The following is a 22302-nucleotide window of genomic DNA, read 5'->3' on the forward strand; positions in this document are numbered from 1 at the left end:
TTATTTCCTGTTCTCTATAATGTATCATAAGAAAAATTGTCACGTTACCAAAACCTATTGTTCGGGTTTACTTACCGACCAAGCGGGGACCCACACCCTGCCATGCAACGTCGGTCGCTGCGCTCTCTCCCGGCCTCCCACCTCGTGCGTCACCGCGCTCGGCAGGTGGCACTCACTCGTGTACGAGGGCTCAGCGAGGACAGTCGCACGCCACGCCAAAGCAGTAAGAAGAAGACGACGATTACACGCCGAAGCGACTATCCTTTGTGCCTTTCTTTTATTTAAAGCGTTGAAAGCATTTTGTAATCCCCTGCGAAACAAATAAAGCAGTAAAAACATTCACTTATATTCTTTTGAGAAATTTTGGGATCAGAAGAAATGAGTTAAGCACGGGTAAATTTTAATATTAAATTATAAGTTATTATAGAAAACGATTGAAATGAAAAATTACAATTTTACAATGGAAAATAGATATATGCCTATTGTTTTCCTTAATTTCAATACGATATAGTGGATTATTTTACTTTTATGGTAGCTGAAATTCAAAATAATTTTTATTTGTCGGATACAAAGATTCTAACAAAAATTTATTGTACACATATGATGTCATATCAAATGCACGAATATGAATTTTAAATAAAATGGAATTTTTGTCCCGCGTAATGGGACAAAAGTACTTTCTATTAGCGTAGTATAGTGAAAATTTTTGCTTCATCCTGAATTACATTACTAACAATTCGTATATGTACTACATATATCATAGCAAACATGGAAGTACTTAGAATGCGCGAATCATAACATAAGTAGTATATTAAGGTATATGTATTCTATGCACACGCGTGCTTGAATACGTAACAGTATCAAAATTTTCACTATTTTAATATGTGATTTTCAAAGATCTATTGAAATCCCCTGCGAAACAAATAAAGCAGTAAAAACATTCATTTGGTCCTTCGAGCCGGATTCCGAGGAGAAGAGCAGCCAACGCCGCAGCTAGGGTGGTCACAGTCTGCGATTCGACTTACACAGCGTAATGTAAGTACAGTTTAAAGAAATGTTGTGTAATGGAGGTCGTCGTGGTCGACACAGTTCCCACGATTCGACACAGGTGTTGGCCGCGACGAAGTCGTGCCGCCATTAACGCTTGCCTTGCAGGCACTCGCGTTATCAACAGCGTGCACACGGTAGCTGCCGCGGTCGCCACAGAGCCCGCGGTCCAGCAGCTGTGCTCAGCCACGGCAGAGATAAGGCCGTACGGTTGTCGATGCGACGCTTTGTTCGACGCCATTCGAACGTCGGAAAGCGAGGCTTTCGCGGCCGCCATTGTTAGCCGCGATCAAGCGCTCGCGGTGTCCTCATCGGCCGCGGCCGCCATGTTGGCCTCGTGTCGCGCGCGTCCGCCTCGCGCGGCGGAGCTGTTGCGCTTCGCTGGCGCGGGGGGTCGACGCCGAGGGACAGGCTTCGAAGCTTGTGTAGCTTGCGTGTGCGTTGGCACGCGCGTGGTCTACGCACGTCCCTTCTGGCATCCTCGCCCTTTCGTGTTCTCTCTCACACTCTTTCTCTTTCACTCTCCTTCTATCTGTTTTGTCTGCCGTCGATGCACCGCGCGTCGACAGCTGTGTCGAGTCTGACGATGACATGGCCCCGCCGCTCGTGGCCCGGAGGCAAGACATGCTTCGTGCAAACGTCAAGCTAGTGATCGTTTTTTCAGGTCGAACGACGACTGGACGAGCTTGCTCGGCTCCCAGAGCGCCCTCGCCGGCGTCATCAGCCGGTTCGCACGGGACGTCGAGAAGATCGACCCCCCGAACTGGAGTCTGGGTCTCGTGGAAGTAAGGCTCGAGCTGCTGGACGGCTACTGGAACACTTTCCAGGCCAATCACGTGAGTCTCCTGGAGTCACCGCCGCCCGAGAAGCTGGAGTCTCTTGACCAGATGTACTCGACGGCAGAGTCGGACTATATCGCCTCTCGATCACGCCTCTACAACGCAAGAAACACCCTCACGCCTCTCCCTGGCCCGGGCGGCGCCGACCTGGACCGTCATAACTCGAGACACGGAGCCCGCTTGCCCAAGATCAGCATCCCTTCCTTCTCGGGGAAGCGAGAGGATTGGGAAAGTTTCCGGGACCTCTTCCGCGCGCTCGTCCACGACGATAAACAGCTCACCGACGTGGAGAGGCTGTTTTATTTGAAATCCTTGGTGGACGGAGACGCCAAGACCGCTCTCGACACCGTTCAGACCATCGGTGCCAATTACCCAACGGCTTGGGCCTTACTCGAAGCACGTTTCGAGCACCGCCGTCTTCTCATCCATGATCATATCACGGCGCTCCGTAACATCAAGTCTCTGAAGGAAGAGTCAGCTCGAGGGCTTCAGGGTCTCCTCGACACCCTGGGAAAACATCGAGATCAGCTGGAAGCTCTGGGTCGTCCTGTGTCTCAGTGGGACGACTGGATTGTCTCCTGCGCGATGACTGGCATGGATACGACGACCCGGCGCGCGTGGGAGGACGAGATCGAGCGACTGGAGAGCGCTGGCACGGACACCACGGCGGATGTTGCCACTTTTGCTGCCTTGACGACTTTCCTTCGTCGACAGTGCCGCGCGCTCAGCTCCGTCGAGGCCTCTCGCCCTGCTCGACCAGCCAACACTGCCAGCATGCGCTCTCCGGCCCCCCCGTTTCCTGGACGAAACTTTAGAGCCCTTGCCACCAGTAGCTCGCTGCCGCCATGCCCGTCGTGCAGAGAGTCGCACTACCTGGGTCACTGCGCGCAATTTTAAGGCCTTGACGCGCAGGCCCGGCGACGCATGGTCTATCAAGGGCAGTTATGTTTTAACTGCCTGAGACCAGGTCACGCAGTAAAGTTCTGCCCTTCACGGTCCGTCTGCCAGCAGTGCAGGGAGCCCCACCACAGTCTGCTGCACGAGAGCAACCATCGGCGCAAGCCTGAATCGGATCAGCGTCCCTCTTCGCCCAAGAAGCCAAAAGTCGACCCCGCGGGCCCGTCCGCCACCGACTCACAGCATCAGGGGCCTCCATCGTCCTGACTAGCCGTACTTCCGACCGCTCTTGTCCAGCTAACCGGTCCCACCGGCCGACGTGTCGCTGGTCGAGCTCTCCTTGATGCGTGCTCTGAGGTTACACTCATCTCCATCCGGTTGGCCCAGCAGCTCGGCGCAGCGCTAGAAGTCAACGAGGCGAGCATTCATGGGGTTGGGGGAGGGTTGACCATCCCTTCGAGAACCCGAGCGCATCTACGCCTTGAAACTGGAGAGCATGCACCGCCAATCCACCTGACAGCGCTCTGCTTGCCGCGGCTCGGGCTCACCTCTCCGTCTGCCCCCTTGCACCCAGCCGTGATGAGACAGTGGCTCGATCTTGAGCCTCTGGCCGATCCAGCGTTTGGCACACCTCGCCGTGTAGACATTCTGCTCGGAGTCGACGTTTACCACCGCCTCATCGAACCAGGTTACGTTCAGCGTGACGAGCTCGTCGGACAGCGCACGGCTCTTGGCTGGACTCTCGTCGGCCGGGCCCCTGGCCTGGGCTCGAACGCCCTCATCGCAGGCACAACTCTGCACACGAACACTCAGTCGCCCTGGGATCAAGAGCTGGCTGCGCAGCTCCAGCGATTCTGGGAGATCGAGGAGGTGCCACATGTCAGCCGCCGAGCGCCTGAGGATGTGGAATGCGAGCGAATCTTCGCCGATTATCATCGCACTGACGACGGGCGTTACATTGTGCGACTTCCGCTGAAACATGACGCTGTGCGCCTCCTTGGTGACAGTCTGCAGGGCGCCACCGCGGGTTTGCGCTCGTTGCATCGTCGGCTGCAGCGGACTCCTGAGATGGCTTCTGAGTACGCCCGGTTCATGGCAGAGTACATTGCCCTCGGTCATATGAACCCCCTTACTGATGACCAACTCGCTGCATCGCACCGTCCAGTGCACTATATCCAACATCACGGCATTTGGCAGCACGGCGACCAAGGTCGCAAACTGCGCGTTGTTTTCAACGCGTCGAGCCCGACTTTTAGTGGCTATAGCCTAAACGACGTGCTCTATGCTGGTCCTCGGCTCCAGACGGCTCTTCCCAGTGTGCTCCTGCGTTGGCGTCGTCACCGGATTGCGTTCTGTACTGACGTTCGCATGATGTTCCGCCAGATACTGATTGATGAACGCGATGTCGACCTGCAGCGCATTCTGTGGAGCTCCGACCCAAAGCAGCCACCTACGCACTACCAACTGCTCACCGTTACCTACGGTGCCTCGTGCTCCCCGTACCTGTCACTACGGGTCGTACAGCAGCTGTGTGAGGATGACGGCCGCCGCTGGCCCGAGGCCGTCCCAGTGGTGATGAACGATCGCTACGTTGATGACATCCTCTCCGGCGCTGATGACATCGGCTCGGCCAAGCGTCTGCGCGACCAGCTGATCGGACTTCTTCAAGCGGGCGGTTTCCCTCTGCGAAAGTGGGTTGCCAGCACGCCCGAGCTTCTTGAAGACCTTCCCGAAGACGTCCGCCTCCGTCCTACTTGGGATCAGCTCAGTGTTGAAGGCCTCGTCAGCGAACTGGGCGTAGGCTGGGACCCGCCCTCGGATTTCTTCCATTTGACGCCGCCCGTTGTCGAATCTCAAACCACAAAGAGATCCATGCTCGCCGCGCTCGCAGGCTTGTTCGATCCGTGCGGCTGGCTTGCCCCGATCGTGTTGAACGCCAAGCTTTTACTGCAAGACCTGTGGCGCGCGCGCTTGGACTGGGACGAGAACGTACCGTCCTCCATGACTCGCCGCTGGACCGCTTTCACCGCCGAGCTGCAGGCCATTTCCGGGTTTTCTCTGCCTCGTTGGATTGGTATGTCTCCGTCGTCGAATGTCCAGCTGCACGTGTTTTCTGACGCCAGTCGCCGTGCTATGGCCGCAGTTGTATATTCGCGGCTGCAGTCCTCAGATGGGCCCGCTCTCTGCCACATGCTTCTCGCTCGTACTAAGCTTGCGCCCATCCGCGCGCTCAAGCCGATGACCGAGCCCGCCGCTCGCATGACCATCCCACGTCTAGAATTGCGAGCGGCCCTCATCGCCGCCAAGCTTCTTCGCTCAGCAGCCAGCGAGTTGGGAGTCGCGATCGAGCACTGCCACGCTTGGTGCGACTCTCAAATTGTGCTCCACTGGATACGCTCCGATCAGCCGGCCAACAACGTGCTCGTCGACAACTACGTCGCTCAGATCCAGGAGGTCCTGCCACCCAGTGCCTGGCGATACGTGCCGTCGCAATCGAATCCGGCCGACCTAGCCACCAGAAGTGCCGACATGAGTGGTCTCCGACAGCAGCCCCTGTGGTGGAGAGGCCCCACGTGGCTGGCCCAGGACGACAAGTCTTGGCCCCAGGAGACACTGCCTCCACCCACGCCCACGCTCTCACTCTGCTGCGCCTTCCGCGCGCCTGAATCGGACCTGCTGCAGCTCTTCTCGAGCTTGCGCGCTGTATTGGGCCTCCTCGTGCGCGTTCGTCGATGGGTGCGACACCGCTTGCAGCGCATGCCCACCCGTTCTGTGCTTTCGCCGTTGACGCCGTCTGAGATTCAGGACGCTTTTCTGGCCTGCGTTCGGTTGAGTCAATCGATGACGTTTGGGGATGAGTTGGCACTCCTGCGGAAGCGTGAACGTCTTCCGAAACGGAGCCTTTTGACCTCTCTTGCCGCCTTTCTCGATGCCGACGGAGTTCTGCGTGTTGGCGGGCGGCTCGATCACTCATCGCTGTCTTACGAAGAGAAGCACCCTCCCATCCTCAGCGGAACATCGCCGCTCGCTCGACTCGTGGTCTCTTGGGCTCACGCACGCGCCCTCCACGGTGGATATCGCGTTACCAGCGCATACGTCTCCAGGCGTGCCTGGATTCTCGGCGGGCCACGCAGAATCAAGGCTCACATTAGAGGGTGCGTCATCTGTGCCCGGTTACAGGCGCGCTCTTCAAGCCAGTTGATGGCTCCGCTGCCCGCGTCTCGCGTCACGCCGTCTCGCGCTTTTGGTCGCACCGGAGTCGATTACGCCGGGCCCTTCTCCGTGCTTACATCGAAGGGACGGGGGATCCGGACCACAAAGGGCTACATCGCTGTCTTCGTGTGCATGACCACCAAAGCCGTGCATCTGGAGCTTGTCGGCGACCTTTCCGCGGCCACCTTCTTGGGTGCTCTCACCCGTTTCACCGGTCGTCGAGGCCGACCATCCGAGCTTTGGAGCGACAACGCCACCTGCTTCCGTCGAGCTGATTTGGAGCTCCGCGAGGCGTTGCAGGGCGCAGAATTTAACTGGGACCTAGTCGCCGGGACTCTTGCCTCCCAGGGGGTTTCCTGGCAGTTCATTCCTCCCGGTGCGCCACATTTTGGAGGACTCTGGGAGGCCGCGGTCAAGTCGACCAAGAGCCATCTACGCCGTGTGCTCGGCTCTCGTCATATAACGTATGAAGAGTTCTCTACGGTTCTCGTTGGAATTGAGGCCGTGTTGAATAGCCGCCCGTTGACGCCCTTGTCTGGCGATCCCTCTGACCTCGAAGTGCTCACGCCTGGACATTTCCTCATCGGGGCTCCCGTCGATTCCATCATCGAAGCTACCCCCGCTGCAGAGAATTTGGACCCGCTCACGCACTGGGAGCTCGTCAAGGCCGTTCGCGCCCAATTCTGGACGCGCTGGGGCCGTGAGTATCTAAATACTCTCCAACAGAGGCCGAAATGGAGCGCTGTCCGTCGGAACTTCGCGGTGGGGGACCTGGTGGTTCTTCTTGACCCTACGCTGCTACAGTCCAGCGGACGCTGGCCTCTGGGCCGTATCACCCGCATACACCCTGGATCCGATGGACTAGTCCGTACTGCTGCCGTCAAGACAGCCACCGGCGAATACGTGCGGCCCATTGTCAAGCTTGCGCGTCTCCCTGTGGCATCTGCGGACTCTAGCCTCCCTGCGACGGACGATCGAGGGACTCCCCCCGCTTCGGCGGGCGGTGACTAGGGTTTCGCTCTTGGATCGAGGCGGGCGGGATGTTCGGGTTTTCTTACCGACCAAGCGGGGACCCACACCCTGCCATGCAACGTCGGTCGCTGCGCTCTCTCCCGGCCTCCCACCTCGTGCGTCACCGCGCTCGGCAGGTGGCACTCACTCGTGTACGAGGGCTCAGCGAGGACAGTCGCACGCCACGCCAAAGCAGTAAGAAGAAGACGACGATTACACGCCGAAGCGACTATCCTTTGTGCCTTTCTTTTATTTAAAGCGTTGAAAGCATTTTGTAATCCCCTGCGAAACAAATAAAGCAGTAAAAACATTCACCTATATTCTTTTGAGAAATTTTGGGATCAGAAGAAATGAGTTAAGCACGGGTAAATTTTAATATTAAATTATAAGTTATTATAGAAAACGATTGAAATGAAAAATTACAATTTTACAATGGAAAATAGATATATGCCTATTGTTTTCCTTAATTTCAATACGATATAGTGGATTATTTTACTTTTATGGTAGCTGAAATTCAAAATAATTTTTATTTGTCGGATACAAAGATTCTAACAAAAATTTATTGTACACATATGATGTCATATCAAATGCACGAATATGAATTTTAAATAAAATGGAATTTTTGTCCCGCGTAATGGGACAAAAGTACTTTCTATTAGCGTAGTATAGTGAAAATTTTTGCTTCATCCTGAATTACATTACTAACAATTCGTATATGTATTACATATATCATAGCAAACATGGAAGTACTTAGAATGCGCGAATCATAACATAAGTAGTATATTAAGGTATATGTATTCTATGCACACGCGTGCTTGAATACGTAACAGTATCAAAATTTTCACTATTTTAATATGTGATTTTCAAAGATCTATTGAAATTAGGTGTAATCTAATTTTTTTAGTTTTTACTATACCGATTTTAATAACATTTGAGTTGGAAGTTTTACTTCTGCCGGGGATCCCAAGACCTACACCTGATTTTTTTTAAAAACTCTTTTTTTATGGAGTGCAGTTGAGAGTAAGGTAGTGAAAAAATTAGAAACTATTGTGTTAAAAGTATTTTCACAATTTCTATCATAACTCTGCTCCAGAAGGTTGCACAGAGACTTTTAAAAAAGGAAAATTACCATTTCGACAAAAGCTTTAAGGCTACAAACCATCATTCTATTTAATTTTTCTTCAGAATGATGTGCTTTGTTACTTATAACAGTTGTGTTTCATATTATACGATTTGCGTTATTGTACTTAATACGAAAATATTGTTAAATTACTTACAGACCAATTTTGTTATAATACATGATAACCTGATTCCATATACTTTTTCATTTTTTTTAGAATCGCTTTCCAGCTACTTTTATTTTACAATAGCGTCCCTCCCCCCGTCGCGGTTTCGTTCGAGATTCAATAAATAGAACACCGTAGTGCGTTTACATGTCATCACTTCTCTGTCACCGGTCAAACAGTTCACTTCGCTTCAGTGGTTACTCCTTCATAAGAAGAACACTTAAACAGCCCTTATCAGGGCCTCGGATCTCCACTCTCTTGGTTCGGACCTTCTAGAATAGACGCCGAAACTGCATCATCGTCTCCCTGCCACCGAGCCTCGCTCGGGCTCGTCAACCTCTACGTCTGCCTAGATGGCCCTCTCTTCTAACGGTACCAAAGCTAGAAAAATCAAGGATCAGCCAGGTCTTACAGGTGAGCTCAAACATGAGCAAAATCACAGCGGCACCATGGAATCGATAACAGACAATCCTGATGCTCACATGGACGAGTGCAACTCGTTACATTCCTCGATTGAAACTTCTGCATCCGACTCTCAACGTGAGCACTTAACGACTGCGGAACTTCAGGCTATAATTACGAGCCTTCGAGAACAACAGGCGCAATCAAACGCCATCATCTCTGAACTACGAACAACCATTGCCGCTCAAAGCGCCACCCTACAAAAACTCGCTGGCACATCTTCCGCAAATCCCTCTAGTCAAACCCACGGGACTCCGATCAGGAGTGCGAAACGTAAGGCTAATTCCAAAGCAAAACGTCCTAAAACAACCGGCCTTTTTAACGACTATTCATCTGAGTCAGAGTCCACCAAGGACCCTGAAAAAGAAACTCCAGCACCTGGCTTCACACAGTGTCAAACCGCACCTCCACTAATCGTCATACGCGAGTCCAAACGCAGGCCGAAAATTCACTCAGCATTGACAGGAGACCGCTGGTCTTCCTATCGAGGTTGCCCAAAAGCACCGGTCAAAATCACCCGGACTGTGCAACAGCCCTCACCCATCAAAGCATCCTCGTCCGCAAAGGCATCCGTCACTCAGCCATCCAAACCGACTTCGCTGCCAGTGAGGCAGTCGGGGTAGAGATACACACGTCGATATCACCAATCAGAGTGTTCTTCCTATACTCACCACCCTTGGACACAGATCTGACGTATCTTCCAGGTTTTTTCCAAGGCACCACTCCTGTGCTAGTGACAGGCGATTTCAATGCTAAGCACGTCTCTTGGGGCTGTGCCAAAACCAACACAAAAGGTACCGCCCTCCTGAAGATTCTTGTCAATCACCAACTGACTTCAGAAGTGCCATCGGAACCTACACACTACCCGGACAACTCTGACCACGAGCCCGACATACTAGACATCGGGATATCTCGCAAGATCTCCTTGGCCACAGACCCCAGCGTTCTAAACGAATTATCATCAAACCATCTCCCGGTTCTATTTGAGGTCCTACTAACTGTCCTACTAACGGTCCTACTACAGTCGATGCCTTAACCACGGAGATACAATCTGAGGTGAACTTCGCCACCTCTTCCCACCCACAAGAAAAGTCCCGACTCAAACTTCCTGTCGAGATTCAAGACCTCATCAAAAAGAAACAAGATTCGATGACTTTGGCAGCGTTTCCGTACCACTCATCTCAAGGCTCTCCTTAACTCTCTCCAGCGTGAAGTTTAATCTCAGCTAATCGAATTTTGCTGCAGAAAATTCAACCTCTTCATTGATTCACCCACCCAAGAAGCGCCTGGAAGGTAATAAAGAAGCTCCGGAATAGGAAAACAGCGATCTTCTCCATCAAAGCTGGGAATGCCACTCTGACGTTGGATTCCGACAAAACCGAGGCGTTCGCTGACTCCCTGAAAAAGCAGTGCTCACCATTTCCCAGCCTGGAGGACCTGGTTGATACGCACCATGACATCTCCAACGAAGCGCTTAGCTTTACTCCTACATCAGCCGATTTTCATCACTGCACCCCGGCTGAAGTCATCTTGGTCATACGCAACCTCAAAAATAAAAAAGCCCCTGGCAACGATGGAATACAGAATAAGACTTTAAAAATCTTTCCCAGGAAGCACCTCGTCGCACTAACCAACATCATAAATGCCATCATGCGACTCAAGCACTTTCTTTGAGTTTGGAAAGAAGCTGTGGTCGTCTTCATACTAAAGCAAGGCAAGCCACTAACAGCAACCGAAAGCTACAGACCAATCAGTCTTCTCCCAGCACTTGGCAAAATTGCGGAAGCAGTCCTGTTAACCATACTTGAGAACTTTACCTTTTCTAACAACTTTACCTATTCTGGACACACAATTTGGCTTCCGGAAGAAACACGGAACAGGTCACCAACTACGACGTGTGGCCGAATTTGTCGCTGACACACTCAACAAACGACATCACAAAGCCATGGCCTTTCTGAACATCCGCCAGGCCTTCAACCGAGTCTGGCACGACGGTCTCATCTACAAGCTTATCCAGCTTGGATACCCACACTATCCTATTGGTGACGTACGCTCCATCCTATCAAAAAGGATGTTTCAAGCGAGGATTAGCAGCTCACTTTCTACATCACGAGTTGTGACAGCAGGAGTTCCCCAACGAGCCAAGCTATCTCCACTATTTTTGAACATCTTTTGCCATGACATCCCACATGACGGTCGCATTGTTACTGCTTTATAAGTATAAGTATAAGTATAAGTAGCAGTTATTAAGCCGTGTGGTATGACCACGTGTGGCTTCAAGTAAATTACACAGGAAAATACAGTATAATAATTCATACAGAATAATTTTACAGTTCAAATTACGTACGTGATATTATCGTTTATTTATAAATTCAGTAAGAGATACAATTACATTTGTCTTTCTATGAGTATATCTATGAGAAAATGATGAAATATGAGTGTTGATAAGCATGAAAAGAAGAACGTAAAGGGTAATCTAGAGGCGGGGTGAAAGTCTGCATTCTGTATTCTAATGGTTCGAGTCGAGGGTGAGTTGAAGAGAAAATAGAGTGCGTTTGAATAAGGCTATTTGAGTTGGATCAAATATTGTTTGACGTAGCCGTGTTAAAAGTGTAGTTGATTGAATCAAAAAATAATTTCTCATGTTTTCTGAGCGAAAAGCAGGGCATAACAGATAATGCTGCGGAAAGCGCATGGACCGTCTTCATTGCGGGTGAGAGAACATCAATGAGAAACGTGCAGCCAAGTAAGTGGAGCTATTATGCGCCAATGTAGAGTACGCAAAGGAGCCAAGAAGATACTCTCCATATACGCAGACGACATCGCCATAATCCACTCAACCAAGATAATTCTAAATTGCACCAACCTGCTCAACAAGCATATCATCCGCTTGACTGGATGGTACAAGTCCTGGCGTCTTCCCATCAACGAGGGAAAAACCGAAGCGGTATTTGCTTCCAAGCGAAACCGAACTCCTCCTTCGATCATGGTCAACTCTTACCTAATCAAGTGGAGCAATTCCTTCAAGTATCTTGGCGTCACCTTCGACAGAAAGCTCACCTGGAACAAACACGTCCAATGCACCCAGCACAAGGCAAGGGATGCCTTTTTGTCACTGCAAACTTTTTTCAGCAACCAAAAGGTCTTTCGCCAGACCAAGCTACGTGCCTTTTCATCAATCATCCGCAGCATTGGCACCTACGCAATACCCATATGGGGCACGTCCAGAGGCTTAAAGCGCCTTCAATGTACCGTACCTTCATGGGGCTCTTAAGATCCTATCTAGGCATCCCTTGGTTTATCAAGAATAATCAAATACTAAAGGAAATTTCCATCATCTCTCCTGCTCAAGCTGCGCCAATCTTTGCAGCAAAACTCCGAGAGTCGGTAGTTTCATACAAATCCTTTGATTTCTTCACTTGACGTCTATACACCTAAATCTTACGACTAGGTGTTACTCCCCTACAACTTGCCTGTTGCTGAGAACTAGCAACTAATGCGGCACACCCCTCAAAGCTATTAGCTGATAAGAAAATCCAGCTCTTATCATTTGGGTCACACCCTGCTCGAGTCTCGCTCATTTTGCGGCAGCGCCAAACTAGTTCTACTCTATAAACTCTGTTTTGGCCCCAACTCTCCGCAGTCCAACTTCGTCTCTTCTTATCTTTTTCTCCGCTTCTCTTACTTCCTTCTATCTTTAGGAGTGTATAGCCAAATTCGGCTGGTCCTCCACGTGGTGGTAGGTTTTAGCCAGTAAGAATCTGGCACTACCTTTCTATCTGGAAGGTGCCTATAGAAGGTTTCCTACACTACACATAAAAAAAAGCGTTTACATGTAGTGTGAAAAGTTTTCAGTTCAAGATTTTTTATCCCCTCTGGCGCTTCTTACAGCAAAAATGTTATCATTAAAAACATACTCGTTCGGAATCCATACAATTGATTCGGTTACATAGTAAGCTGTAAAAAGTGAAAACAACATAATTATGCTAAAAAGTACCGTATGTTCCTTATGCCATAAAATTATCGTTGGCCCTAAAGGGCCATTAATTTGCAGTTTCTTTTGTATGATCTACAAAAGGGCGATTTTTTTGAGCTCTTAACATTTAAATCTCACAAAAAAATATGATTAAAAAATTTTTTTCTCTTATACCATAACTTTATCACTAGATCAATAAAGTCCTAGAGCTTAATCCCTACATTTTTTATCGCCACAAAAATACAAATACATACTCTACCTATTTAAAAATCTAGAAGTTTTAAGAAATTACTGTGAGGGTTATAATGAAAAGCTGATCTCTTACTTAATAAATTCTTTATGTGTCAATTTTGATGCTGCTTCAATTTCAACTAATATTCTGCGTCAGTTTTTTGACGCCTAAAATTGTATACATTAGATTCAATTAAAGTTTTCCTTCTAATTCATCCTTTTGCGACTTTTAGCGTGGTTGAGACTTTTGTTAGCCCCAAAGGCTGTTTTTGTCAACTTTGATAGTTCTACTATGTTTGATAGCAAGGTAGTTCAACGTCCGATGGCCCTAAAAAGGACCGGTAAGCTTCTAAAGTAAACTCTTTCTTGACTGAAGTTTCCAGCAAACGTGACTGCCTCTATACCTCAGGGTGATCGTCTTTGGCCTACTGTTGTAGCACCAGACTAATCGGGAGAAAAACTTCGTCTGAAGCGTTGGAGATAATTGTAGAGCTTTTTCCCAACGTCTCCTGGTATTACGCCGAAAACGTTGGTGTCTAAGGCACCTTTTTTTTGCAGAGCTCAATCATTTGGTGATCTAAGGTGGGGAGATTGGTTCGTCAAACTTGCCCGTGAGAGATTGTCCCGTTTGCTAAAGCTTATTTTTCCTTCAAAGCTGTTATGTTCGCCCATCGCAGACCTTAGACAGGATGGGTGATTCTTGGTTGAATGCTTAGAGTCGACAGAGTAATATAGGGTCGTCGGTCATCGGGGTTCTCAGCCTTGTGATGAACAACTCCGCTCGTGACGTCTGCCAGTGAATGACTGACTTGGTTTCATAGTGGCCTGCTTCATATAGTCTTTTAGTCGACAAATCGTTGCCAAAAATGATAGTAAAAATGTATTTGTTGGCAAGATAGTTTAACCTTAGGTTGCCTTCAATAGAGCCAATGAGATTGACGGTCAAGTAGGAAACGTAAATACATATAATGGCCCTAAAAAAGCTCAGTGGAACTTTCAGCTATTCCTTATCATTATTCTTAATGATAGAGAGTTTAATGCGGGTAGCTTGACTCTTACCCACAGAGCCTCTACGTACGTATATCTTGCTAGAGGGAGGTACGCCGCTGACCATAGAATATCTCGTCTTTGGGTCGTTCCTCGATAACCAACCCCTCATCGTTAGTCAGGATAGTGGGCCTGGAGAATACCTTCTCCCTGGACATACCGTTCCTACGAACTCCTGAGGAAGCTGCTATAGCAGCCCGAACTCAGGTTTGTTTTCCCTGGCTTGTTGTTGTAGCAAAATCTACTTTGGTACTTCTACGTCGGTTGGAAGAAAGGCCATGAAATCCCATAATGCTAGAGCAAATTATGCTCTAGCTAGACACGTCTCCTGGTACTTCGCCAGAGATGTTAGCATTTAAAACACCTTTTTTATGGTGGCATTTGTCAATCTTAATGGTTCGGAATAGAGTTCAACGTCAGTCGCTTGTCCGCTACAGAACAGTGTTGTCGGTAGCCGGGATACCCAACTGCACGACTTCCAGCTCTATGCTTCATGCACTGCTGATAATCGACTGCAGTAGTCGATACTCTGCTTGGGGATATAATAACTAGACTTACTAAATTCTATTGCAGGTAGCTTCGATTTTATTTTTACGCCACCTACCAGATCCTACTGAACTGAAGTAAAAAGCTAGCGTATTTTTACTAATTTTTAAGCTTATTTATTGCTATTGTTGTTAATTTGTTCAAGATACAAACCATCTAGGAAGTGTCAAGAATAAGTATGCAAAATTTCAGCAAGATCGGTAGAGTAGCTTTTGCGGTTAGCGATCACAACGGTTTTTGCGACTTAGCGTTATATATTAGTAAGATAAGATAAGATAAGATAACATATGGCACATCTGATGAATTGACTAACCTTGCCTGGATAGTATGGAATTAATTTTGACCATATAACGAAGTGAGTGTAGTAATTACTCAAAAATAATTTGAATTCGATAAAGTATATATACACATATATAAATATATATATATATATATACACCAATATCGAATAAAAAGTAATTCTATAAATTACCACATGAAAATAGAACTGCAGTCAATTAAAATAGAACACTTCCTATATTAGATCCATTGGTTTTATGCTAGAAACTTTTGTACGCAACTCAGGCATTGTTATATATAATACTGTTTTCCGTCGTTTAGCAGATACTTTTTAACCGTTTAGGAGTACGAGCACAGTGAAATGAGTCTGAATCACCCTGTCCGTGTATATTATTGTGCATTGCGGGGTATATCGCTAAAAGAATCACAATTTCTTTTAGGTCGATTTACTATGTGGATAAGTGTATGACATTCCATTTTCTTACCCTTGGCATATATTGTGGACGTCGCTGCAACTTGGGCGATAAAAGAAATGGTAATAAATCAAAATTTATAGCATTATTATCTACGACGAAGAAATTTAGTTCATTTGATTTTTTGCTCAATACTTACTCAATAGGTACGCAATTTACCTTATTTCTTCATACGATTTACGCCTGCACATCTCTACGCTGATAAAACGCATAAACTCAATTTCTTCTAAGTAGCTTCTCTTTTTTTTTCTCTTCTTAAAAAAACTAATGTTGTGTCAAAATTGAAAAAACTGTTGTTTCAAACGATGCATTGTACATATATAGTAGCTTATAGTATAACGATTAATGATAAGTTTCCGTTTCTTATCACAACCAAGATGTATAATTATGTAGAAGCTAGTAAAATGCAAAGCGTTGTATATATTACTAATATATAAAGCAAAATCATTAAAACCGTTGTTATCGCTAACCACGAAAACTACTAAACCGATTGTACTGAAATTTTGCATACTGATTCTTGATTATTTCGAGAAGGTTTTACATAGTTTTTCTCTTGAAAAAGTGAATAACAATAGCGATAAGTAAGCTCAAAGTTTTGCTAAAATAAGAAAGCTTTGCGCTTTAGTTCAGTAGGATCCACTAGGTGTCGTCGAGGTAAAATTGAAGCCACCCGCAATCAAACATAGTGAAGAGTGATCATAAGACGCCCCATCAACATTTCGATTACCGTAGTCGTTTATCGGCAGTACACCAAGATCAAAGTTGTTAGTCGTGCAGCTGGGCATCCCGGCTACTGATGGTACCCTTCCTTTATGGACAAGCGAAATAAATCGGTTGTTATCCCGGATCGCCGAGAAAATCGAGTGCCACGGCAAAATAGGCGTTTGGAACGTTAACGTTTCCGGCGAAATACCAGGAGACGAGTCAAGCCAGAGCACAACCAGCTTCAACACTTTAGAATGTTGTGGCTGTTCAACTATCCAGCCTAGGTGGTACCATCAGAGAATTTTCCACTTCAAATGCAAGCCAGGGAAGACAGCTCTAAAGAGTACTGTCAACCATAACGGCCTCGTTCTTAGTGGTCGTTCCAACGGCATACCTACAGAGAAGGTATTCTCCAAGCCCACTTTCTTATCCAGGGAACGATCTGAAGACGAGATATTCTCTGGTTAGCAGCGTACCTTTCTCCAGTACGGTCTCTGTACACAGAGACTCCAAGGATAAGAGTCAAGCTACCCGCAGCTGGCTCTCCATCGTCAAGAATAATAATAAGGAATAACTGGAAATTTTACCACTGTAAATATTTACGTTCCCTACTTAACCATCAATCTGTACAAAGCCAGCCACTAATAAACTAAGTCAGTCTGGCAGACGTCCCGAGCGGAGGTGTTCGTCACAAGACTGGGAACCCCGGTGACCGACGACCCTACATTACCCTCAACTCTAAGCATTTAACCAGGAATCACCGATCCTCTCCAAGGTCTGTGCTGAGAGAACATAACAGCTATGAAGAAAAAATAAACTTGAGCCAACGGGCAAGCGTCACGAACCAATCTCTCCGAGTCTGTAAAAAAAGAAAGTGCCTTAGACACCAGTGTCTTCAACGTTATACCAGGAGACGTCGGGAAAGAGCTCTATAACTAGCTCCAAAGCTTTAAACGTTGTAGTTTTCTTCACGACCAGTCTGGTGCTACAACAGCAGGTCAGAGAAGACCACCCTGAGGTATAGAGGCAGTCACGTTTGCTGGAAACTTCAGTCAAGAAAGAGTTTACTTAAGAAGCTTACCGGTCCTTTTTAGGGTCATCGAACGTCAAACTACCTTACCAACATGTGTATTGCAACCTTATAAAGTTGAAAAAATAGCCTTTTGAGGCTCACAAAAGTCTTAACTATGCCAAAAGTCGCAAGAAGTCAAATTAGAAGGAAGACTTCAAATGCATCTAATGAATACAATTTTAGGCGTCAAGAAAATGACGCTGGCAGCATCAAAATCAATACTAAGTCAACAATTTACTAAGTGAGAGATAAGCTTTTCACAATAACCCTTACAGTAATCTCTTGAATCTTCTAGATTTTTAGATACGTTGAATATGTATTTGTATTTTTGTGGCGATAAAAAATGTAGAGATTAAGCTTCAGGGCTTCGTTGCTGTGGTAATAAAGTTGTGAGATAAGAAAAAAAAATTTTTTTTTACTGCATATTTTTTGTGAGTTTTAAATCTTTACAGTTTCAAAAATAGGCCTGTTTATAAATTGAACGGGAGAAATTACAAATCAACGGCTTGTAGCCAATGATTATTTTATGGCATAATGGACGCACGGTACTTTTCAGCATAATTATATTTTTTTCAATTTCCACAGCTTATTATTCCACCAAATAAACTGTATAGATTGCGAAAAAATATGTTTTTAATAAGAAGATTTTTGTTCTGAGAAGTGTCAGACACAGATGTAAAATTTTCATTTAATAGTATAAAGAACATAAAAATATCACATAATACAATATTAGTGTCATTCGATGAAGTGAAATTGTTTCGTTCCATCCCCACAGACCAATTTGAAACCATAGTTCAAAACTTGATCATTAATAACAATTCTTTGTGTTTAACTTCTAAGCAAGAAATTTTAGATTTGGTTAACATTTGTCTTAAACAAAGTTACTTTAAATTTATTGAAAAATTTTCTAAACAAGTTAAAGGTCTACCGATGGGCTCCCCACTCTCTCCTCTCCTTAGCGAAGTCTTCATGTCACGTGTAGAGGATCTCATTTTCAACTCTGCCTCATATCTAGTAGATAGTGTTCTACATTGGGCATGATACGTGTATGATGTCTTCTGCGTTTAGGGAGGAATGAGTGCTTTTTATTATTGTCGATACTTTTACGAAAAGATCACTACGACAGAGAGGTAAAATTATTAAAATGCCGAGCAACAAATAATGGATACGATGAAACTATTATAGATAGTCTAATTAGAAAAAACAAGCAAAAACTTTTACTTTAACACTTTTATCCAATGCTGCCAGAAAACAAAGAATTTTACATGTTAAATTATGTTGCCATAGTTTCAGAAAAAATTGGTAAATAAACAATTAAAAAGACACAAAATAAATTCAATTTTAGCCAATAAACATAATTTCAAAACCATTTTAGTTAATGATAAAGAAAAATCTGGCATTTTGGAAAAAAGTGGTGTATGTTTAATTAAATGCTCAGATTGTGACGCTATGGATATAGGACAAACAGGGCACGCCCTGTCTACACGTATTGAAGAACATCTTAAATCTATTTACAATAATAAGGACTCAACTAGTTTCAGTAACATTGTAGCTCTTATCCGTTTTTGTCAAAATCGAGGATCGTAAAATCTGTAAGCAATAATAAATTAGTGAAAATACACCCGTAGGGAAAAAAACCATACTATTCCTGAACCACTTTGATTTTGGATTGAAAGTTAGAGAATTTGCTGATAGCGTCGAATAATTTAGCAACTGAAGATAGAATGGTTATGGGTCTATAGTTAGAGAGAGATTTTTTCACCTCTTAATTTACAGATTTATAGATAGGTCTAGGAATAATACCCATACTGGTGAAATTCTCTTGAATGTCTTACATAGAACTTCCATACAAAATTCTACTTGAATTTTTTAAATGAGACTTGAAATAATAAATCAGGAAATATCATTGAAGACTTTACAAACAGTATAACCATATACTAATGAATGTGATACTAATGATAATGAACGGAAAATAAAGAGGGTTAATCTTATAAAACTTTTTTTAAAATAACAAATTATGACATCAAGTTAGACGTAACAATTCTTGGATAATAGCATCTCATTTAATAAGAAAATGTTAATGAATTATAATGTCTCAGGACAAAATTTTCTTTGCAATTTTTTAAACAATTTTCACCGCTTAAAATCAGTACCCAATATAACTATGATTGAATTAGTTTTTCGACCCGAAAAATTTTGACTAGCTCGAAACAGAATAGGCTAGTAGTTTTAATGTATGATTACAAATTGACACAGAATTTAACAAGTAGAAATATTAGCTTAAGCCCAAAAAAAAGGCAAAAATGGCCAAAACATGGTTTTTGCGTCTAGAAAAAAACAGAAGAATCGCACATAAAAATGTGTTGCATAAAAAAAAACGCAATTTTAATAAGAAAAAAATGAGCCACGTTAAGTTCAAATCGGTCTCACCGTTTTTTCGCAAATAGCAAAAAACTGCCATTTTCATCGATTTTCTCGAAACTCAATTACTTACGTTCTATACAATGTAATAGAAGTAAATATGTTTTCGATCGATAACAACTCATGGAGTAGATTAGACAAATTTTGGCAATGAAGAATTGATTTCGTGGATTCACATGAGTCAAAAAATATGTATTATAAATTTACATGGCAACTGATGACTCGACCGCAGTATAACTACGTGCTTATGCAAATGAGTTCTTTAGACGTGGATAGTTTAATCAAGAATATAGTCGCAGTTTTAAAAAAACGATTAAACTTTAAGTAAGCTCATGAATATTTTGTTAAACGATTAGGTTGTAATTATTCTTTATTTTGATATCTTTTAATTTGCGTAGTCTTTGGGAACTTTTAAAAAATCCATTAACAAAAATATGTGAAAACCCTATGTTGTTTAATTCTTATCAGAATTTTTATTTTTTTTTTATTGAATGTTAATAACTGAAACTGACAAAATGTCATTTTTGAGAATTTCTCACACACACTTGTTTTAATTCAAGTTGTGTAGTGTATCCTTTTGTTAATAGAGAGTATAGTGTACAACCGAAAAATAAAGATTAACATATTTATGAAAATCTAATGATAAGGTTTAGAAATTTGTTTGCTCAGTGATGAAAATGAGAATTATTAAAAATTTATGTTTGAATCATATCAAGGAATATTTTCATCCGAAATAAGTAATCCGAAATAAAGTATATAAAGCGTATTTCTAGTAAAAAAAAATAAAGAGTCAGATTTCAGATAGCTGATTTCGTTTAGTAAATAATTGGCGCAGAGAAATGTAGTTCAAATTTCAACGTTAAACCTCATTTATTAATTAACTTTGATCTACATTTTTCATTTGGACTAGTTTTTCAGTTAATCACAAAAACATTTTTGTGCATACTGTTTTTTTTTTTTTTCTCAAATCGGACAAAAATGAAATTACTCATTTTCAACGTTAAATTGATCATGGTAACTCTGCTTTTTGATATTGGTAAGTGTAAATTGAAATGAATTTATGAAATTCTGAAGTACTCTTTAAATAGAAATTAAAAATTTTGTATTATATTATAAATGATACTCTAATGTTACGTACAATTATGTACTCATGTGGTGTGTTACGTTAATGTTGAGCTTCGCGTCTTTCGCATCTTTTTGGTAACTAATGGGTGGGTAAGGGTTAACAATTCTCTCAAATCGAAATATTTTACAAATGTATACCTCATGATTTCTTACATAGATACATAATCTTGAACAGTGGTACAAAAGTTACATCAAACTTTTTTTTTTATTTTGCAAATTCATAAAATTATGCGTTCTCCGGAAAATTTGTGTGCAAAAATATTATTAAGTACAATAGCATATAGCTATGCATGCGTGCGCCCCCATTGGCCTGGGCCCAAAAGGTAGGGGAATAGAGAAGAGAAGCGACAGGAATATAGGAAAGGGAGAGCAAAGCAAGAGAGTAAAGGGGAGATTAGCTAGAGACGCGAGAGCGAAAGGACGAGGCCCGGGAGACTGGAGAACACGCGAAGCTTCCCTCGAATACAAGTAGCGCTAATAAAGTATAAGTTAACTACAAGTCACGCTCTTATTTATTTTCGCACTGAGAAACCCATGTAATAGCTGGGTTGTTGGATATTACTGTGTTGATGAATGAACCAATGAAAAAACTTTAGTTTTATTGAAGGTCTGAGTATTTTTTTCTGAAAATTCACTTTAATTGAAAATTATAATCGACGAGTTTCTTTAAAATATATTTGAGTAAACTATTATTTCTCATGAGTATTTCGAAACTCACATTTTTTTTTAAAAACAGAAAAAATAAAATTGAGAAGGTGCTAAAAAACTTAACACTTGGTAAAAAGATATGACTAATTGCCCTTACAGACATTCAGGATGAAACGCTTATATCAAAATGTTACATTTAATTACATCTCATAATGTAAAAAATTTTTTAAATCTAGGTTCTTTTTCATAAGATAGTTTGCTCTTTGACGGGAAAAATCGATGTAACATCACATACAAAGCATAGAGATTCTTGAACTTGACCAATAAGGTTTGTATGGTAAAAGCTAAATCCTGAGGGCGCCAGGACCACTCGGTCCTGATTTATGGATGAATTAAGGTATCCGTACGAGTGCTTGGATAGTATACATAGTATGAGACACTCACACGGAAGCACTCATAGATCCATAAATCAGGACCGAGTGGCCCTGGCACCCCTGGATTTAGCTTTTACCATGCACTCCTCATTAGACTTTACTCTAAAAAAGAAAAAGTACGGTCGTTTGAAAATAAATTACCTTTGTAAAATAATGTTTTTCTAATAAACTACACACCTCGTAGTTTAATTTTAACTTTTACATTATCCAACATTATGCGAGTCTAATAATACATTTAGTTCAGGGATTGGATTCCGAACAAATAATTGGCAACGAAGATAAAACGGTGCAAGTAGAAGACTACGGTTACTATGTAATGATATTAGGTATTAAAATAAGGAATTCAAAAAGGGTGTCTTCAGTTTGCGGAGCATCAATTGTCCACTCGCATTACGCAATTACATCGGCTCACTGTGTAAAGCACACGCATTGGAGATTCGAGTTATATGTGGTACCATCACATCTTCCTTTTAACAAAGAAATCATGAAAAACCCTCCAATTAAATCGTATCATAAAGTCGTTGAAGCTTACGTATCTCCAGATTGGTTTCATCATGAGAACAAGATTAGCGATATTGGTGTTGTAAAGG

The 22302-nt window shown here is 44.0% G+C and overlaps 1 protein-coding gene across 1 annotated transcript; it reads left to right on the plus strand.

Moving 5' to 3' along the window:
* Nucleotides 1–3851: 3851 nt before the first annotated feature.
* Nucleotides 3852–7007, plus strand: LOC111644122 (uncharacterized). The gene has a single exon (XM_023392877.2). It carries the CDS (start codon nt 3852–3854, stop codon nt 7005–7007), a length of 3156 nt encoding a protein of 1051 aa, XP_023248645.2.
* The last annotated feature ends 15295 nt before the right edge of the window (nt 7008–22302 follow it).

Source organism: Copidosoma floridanum, unplaced genomic scaffold (genome assembly GCF_036245765.1).
Source record: "Copidosoma floridanum isolate Cflo_tuat_1 unplaced genomic scaffold, Cflo_Japanese_pri ptg000020l, whole genome shotgun sequence".
NCBI classification, from domain to species: Eukaryota; Metazoa; Arthropoda; class Insecta; order Hymenoptera; family Encyrtidae; genus Copidosoma; species Copidosoma floridanum.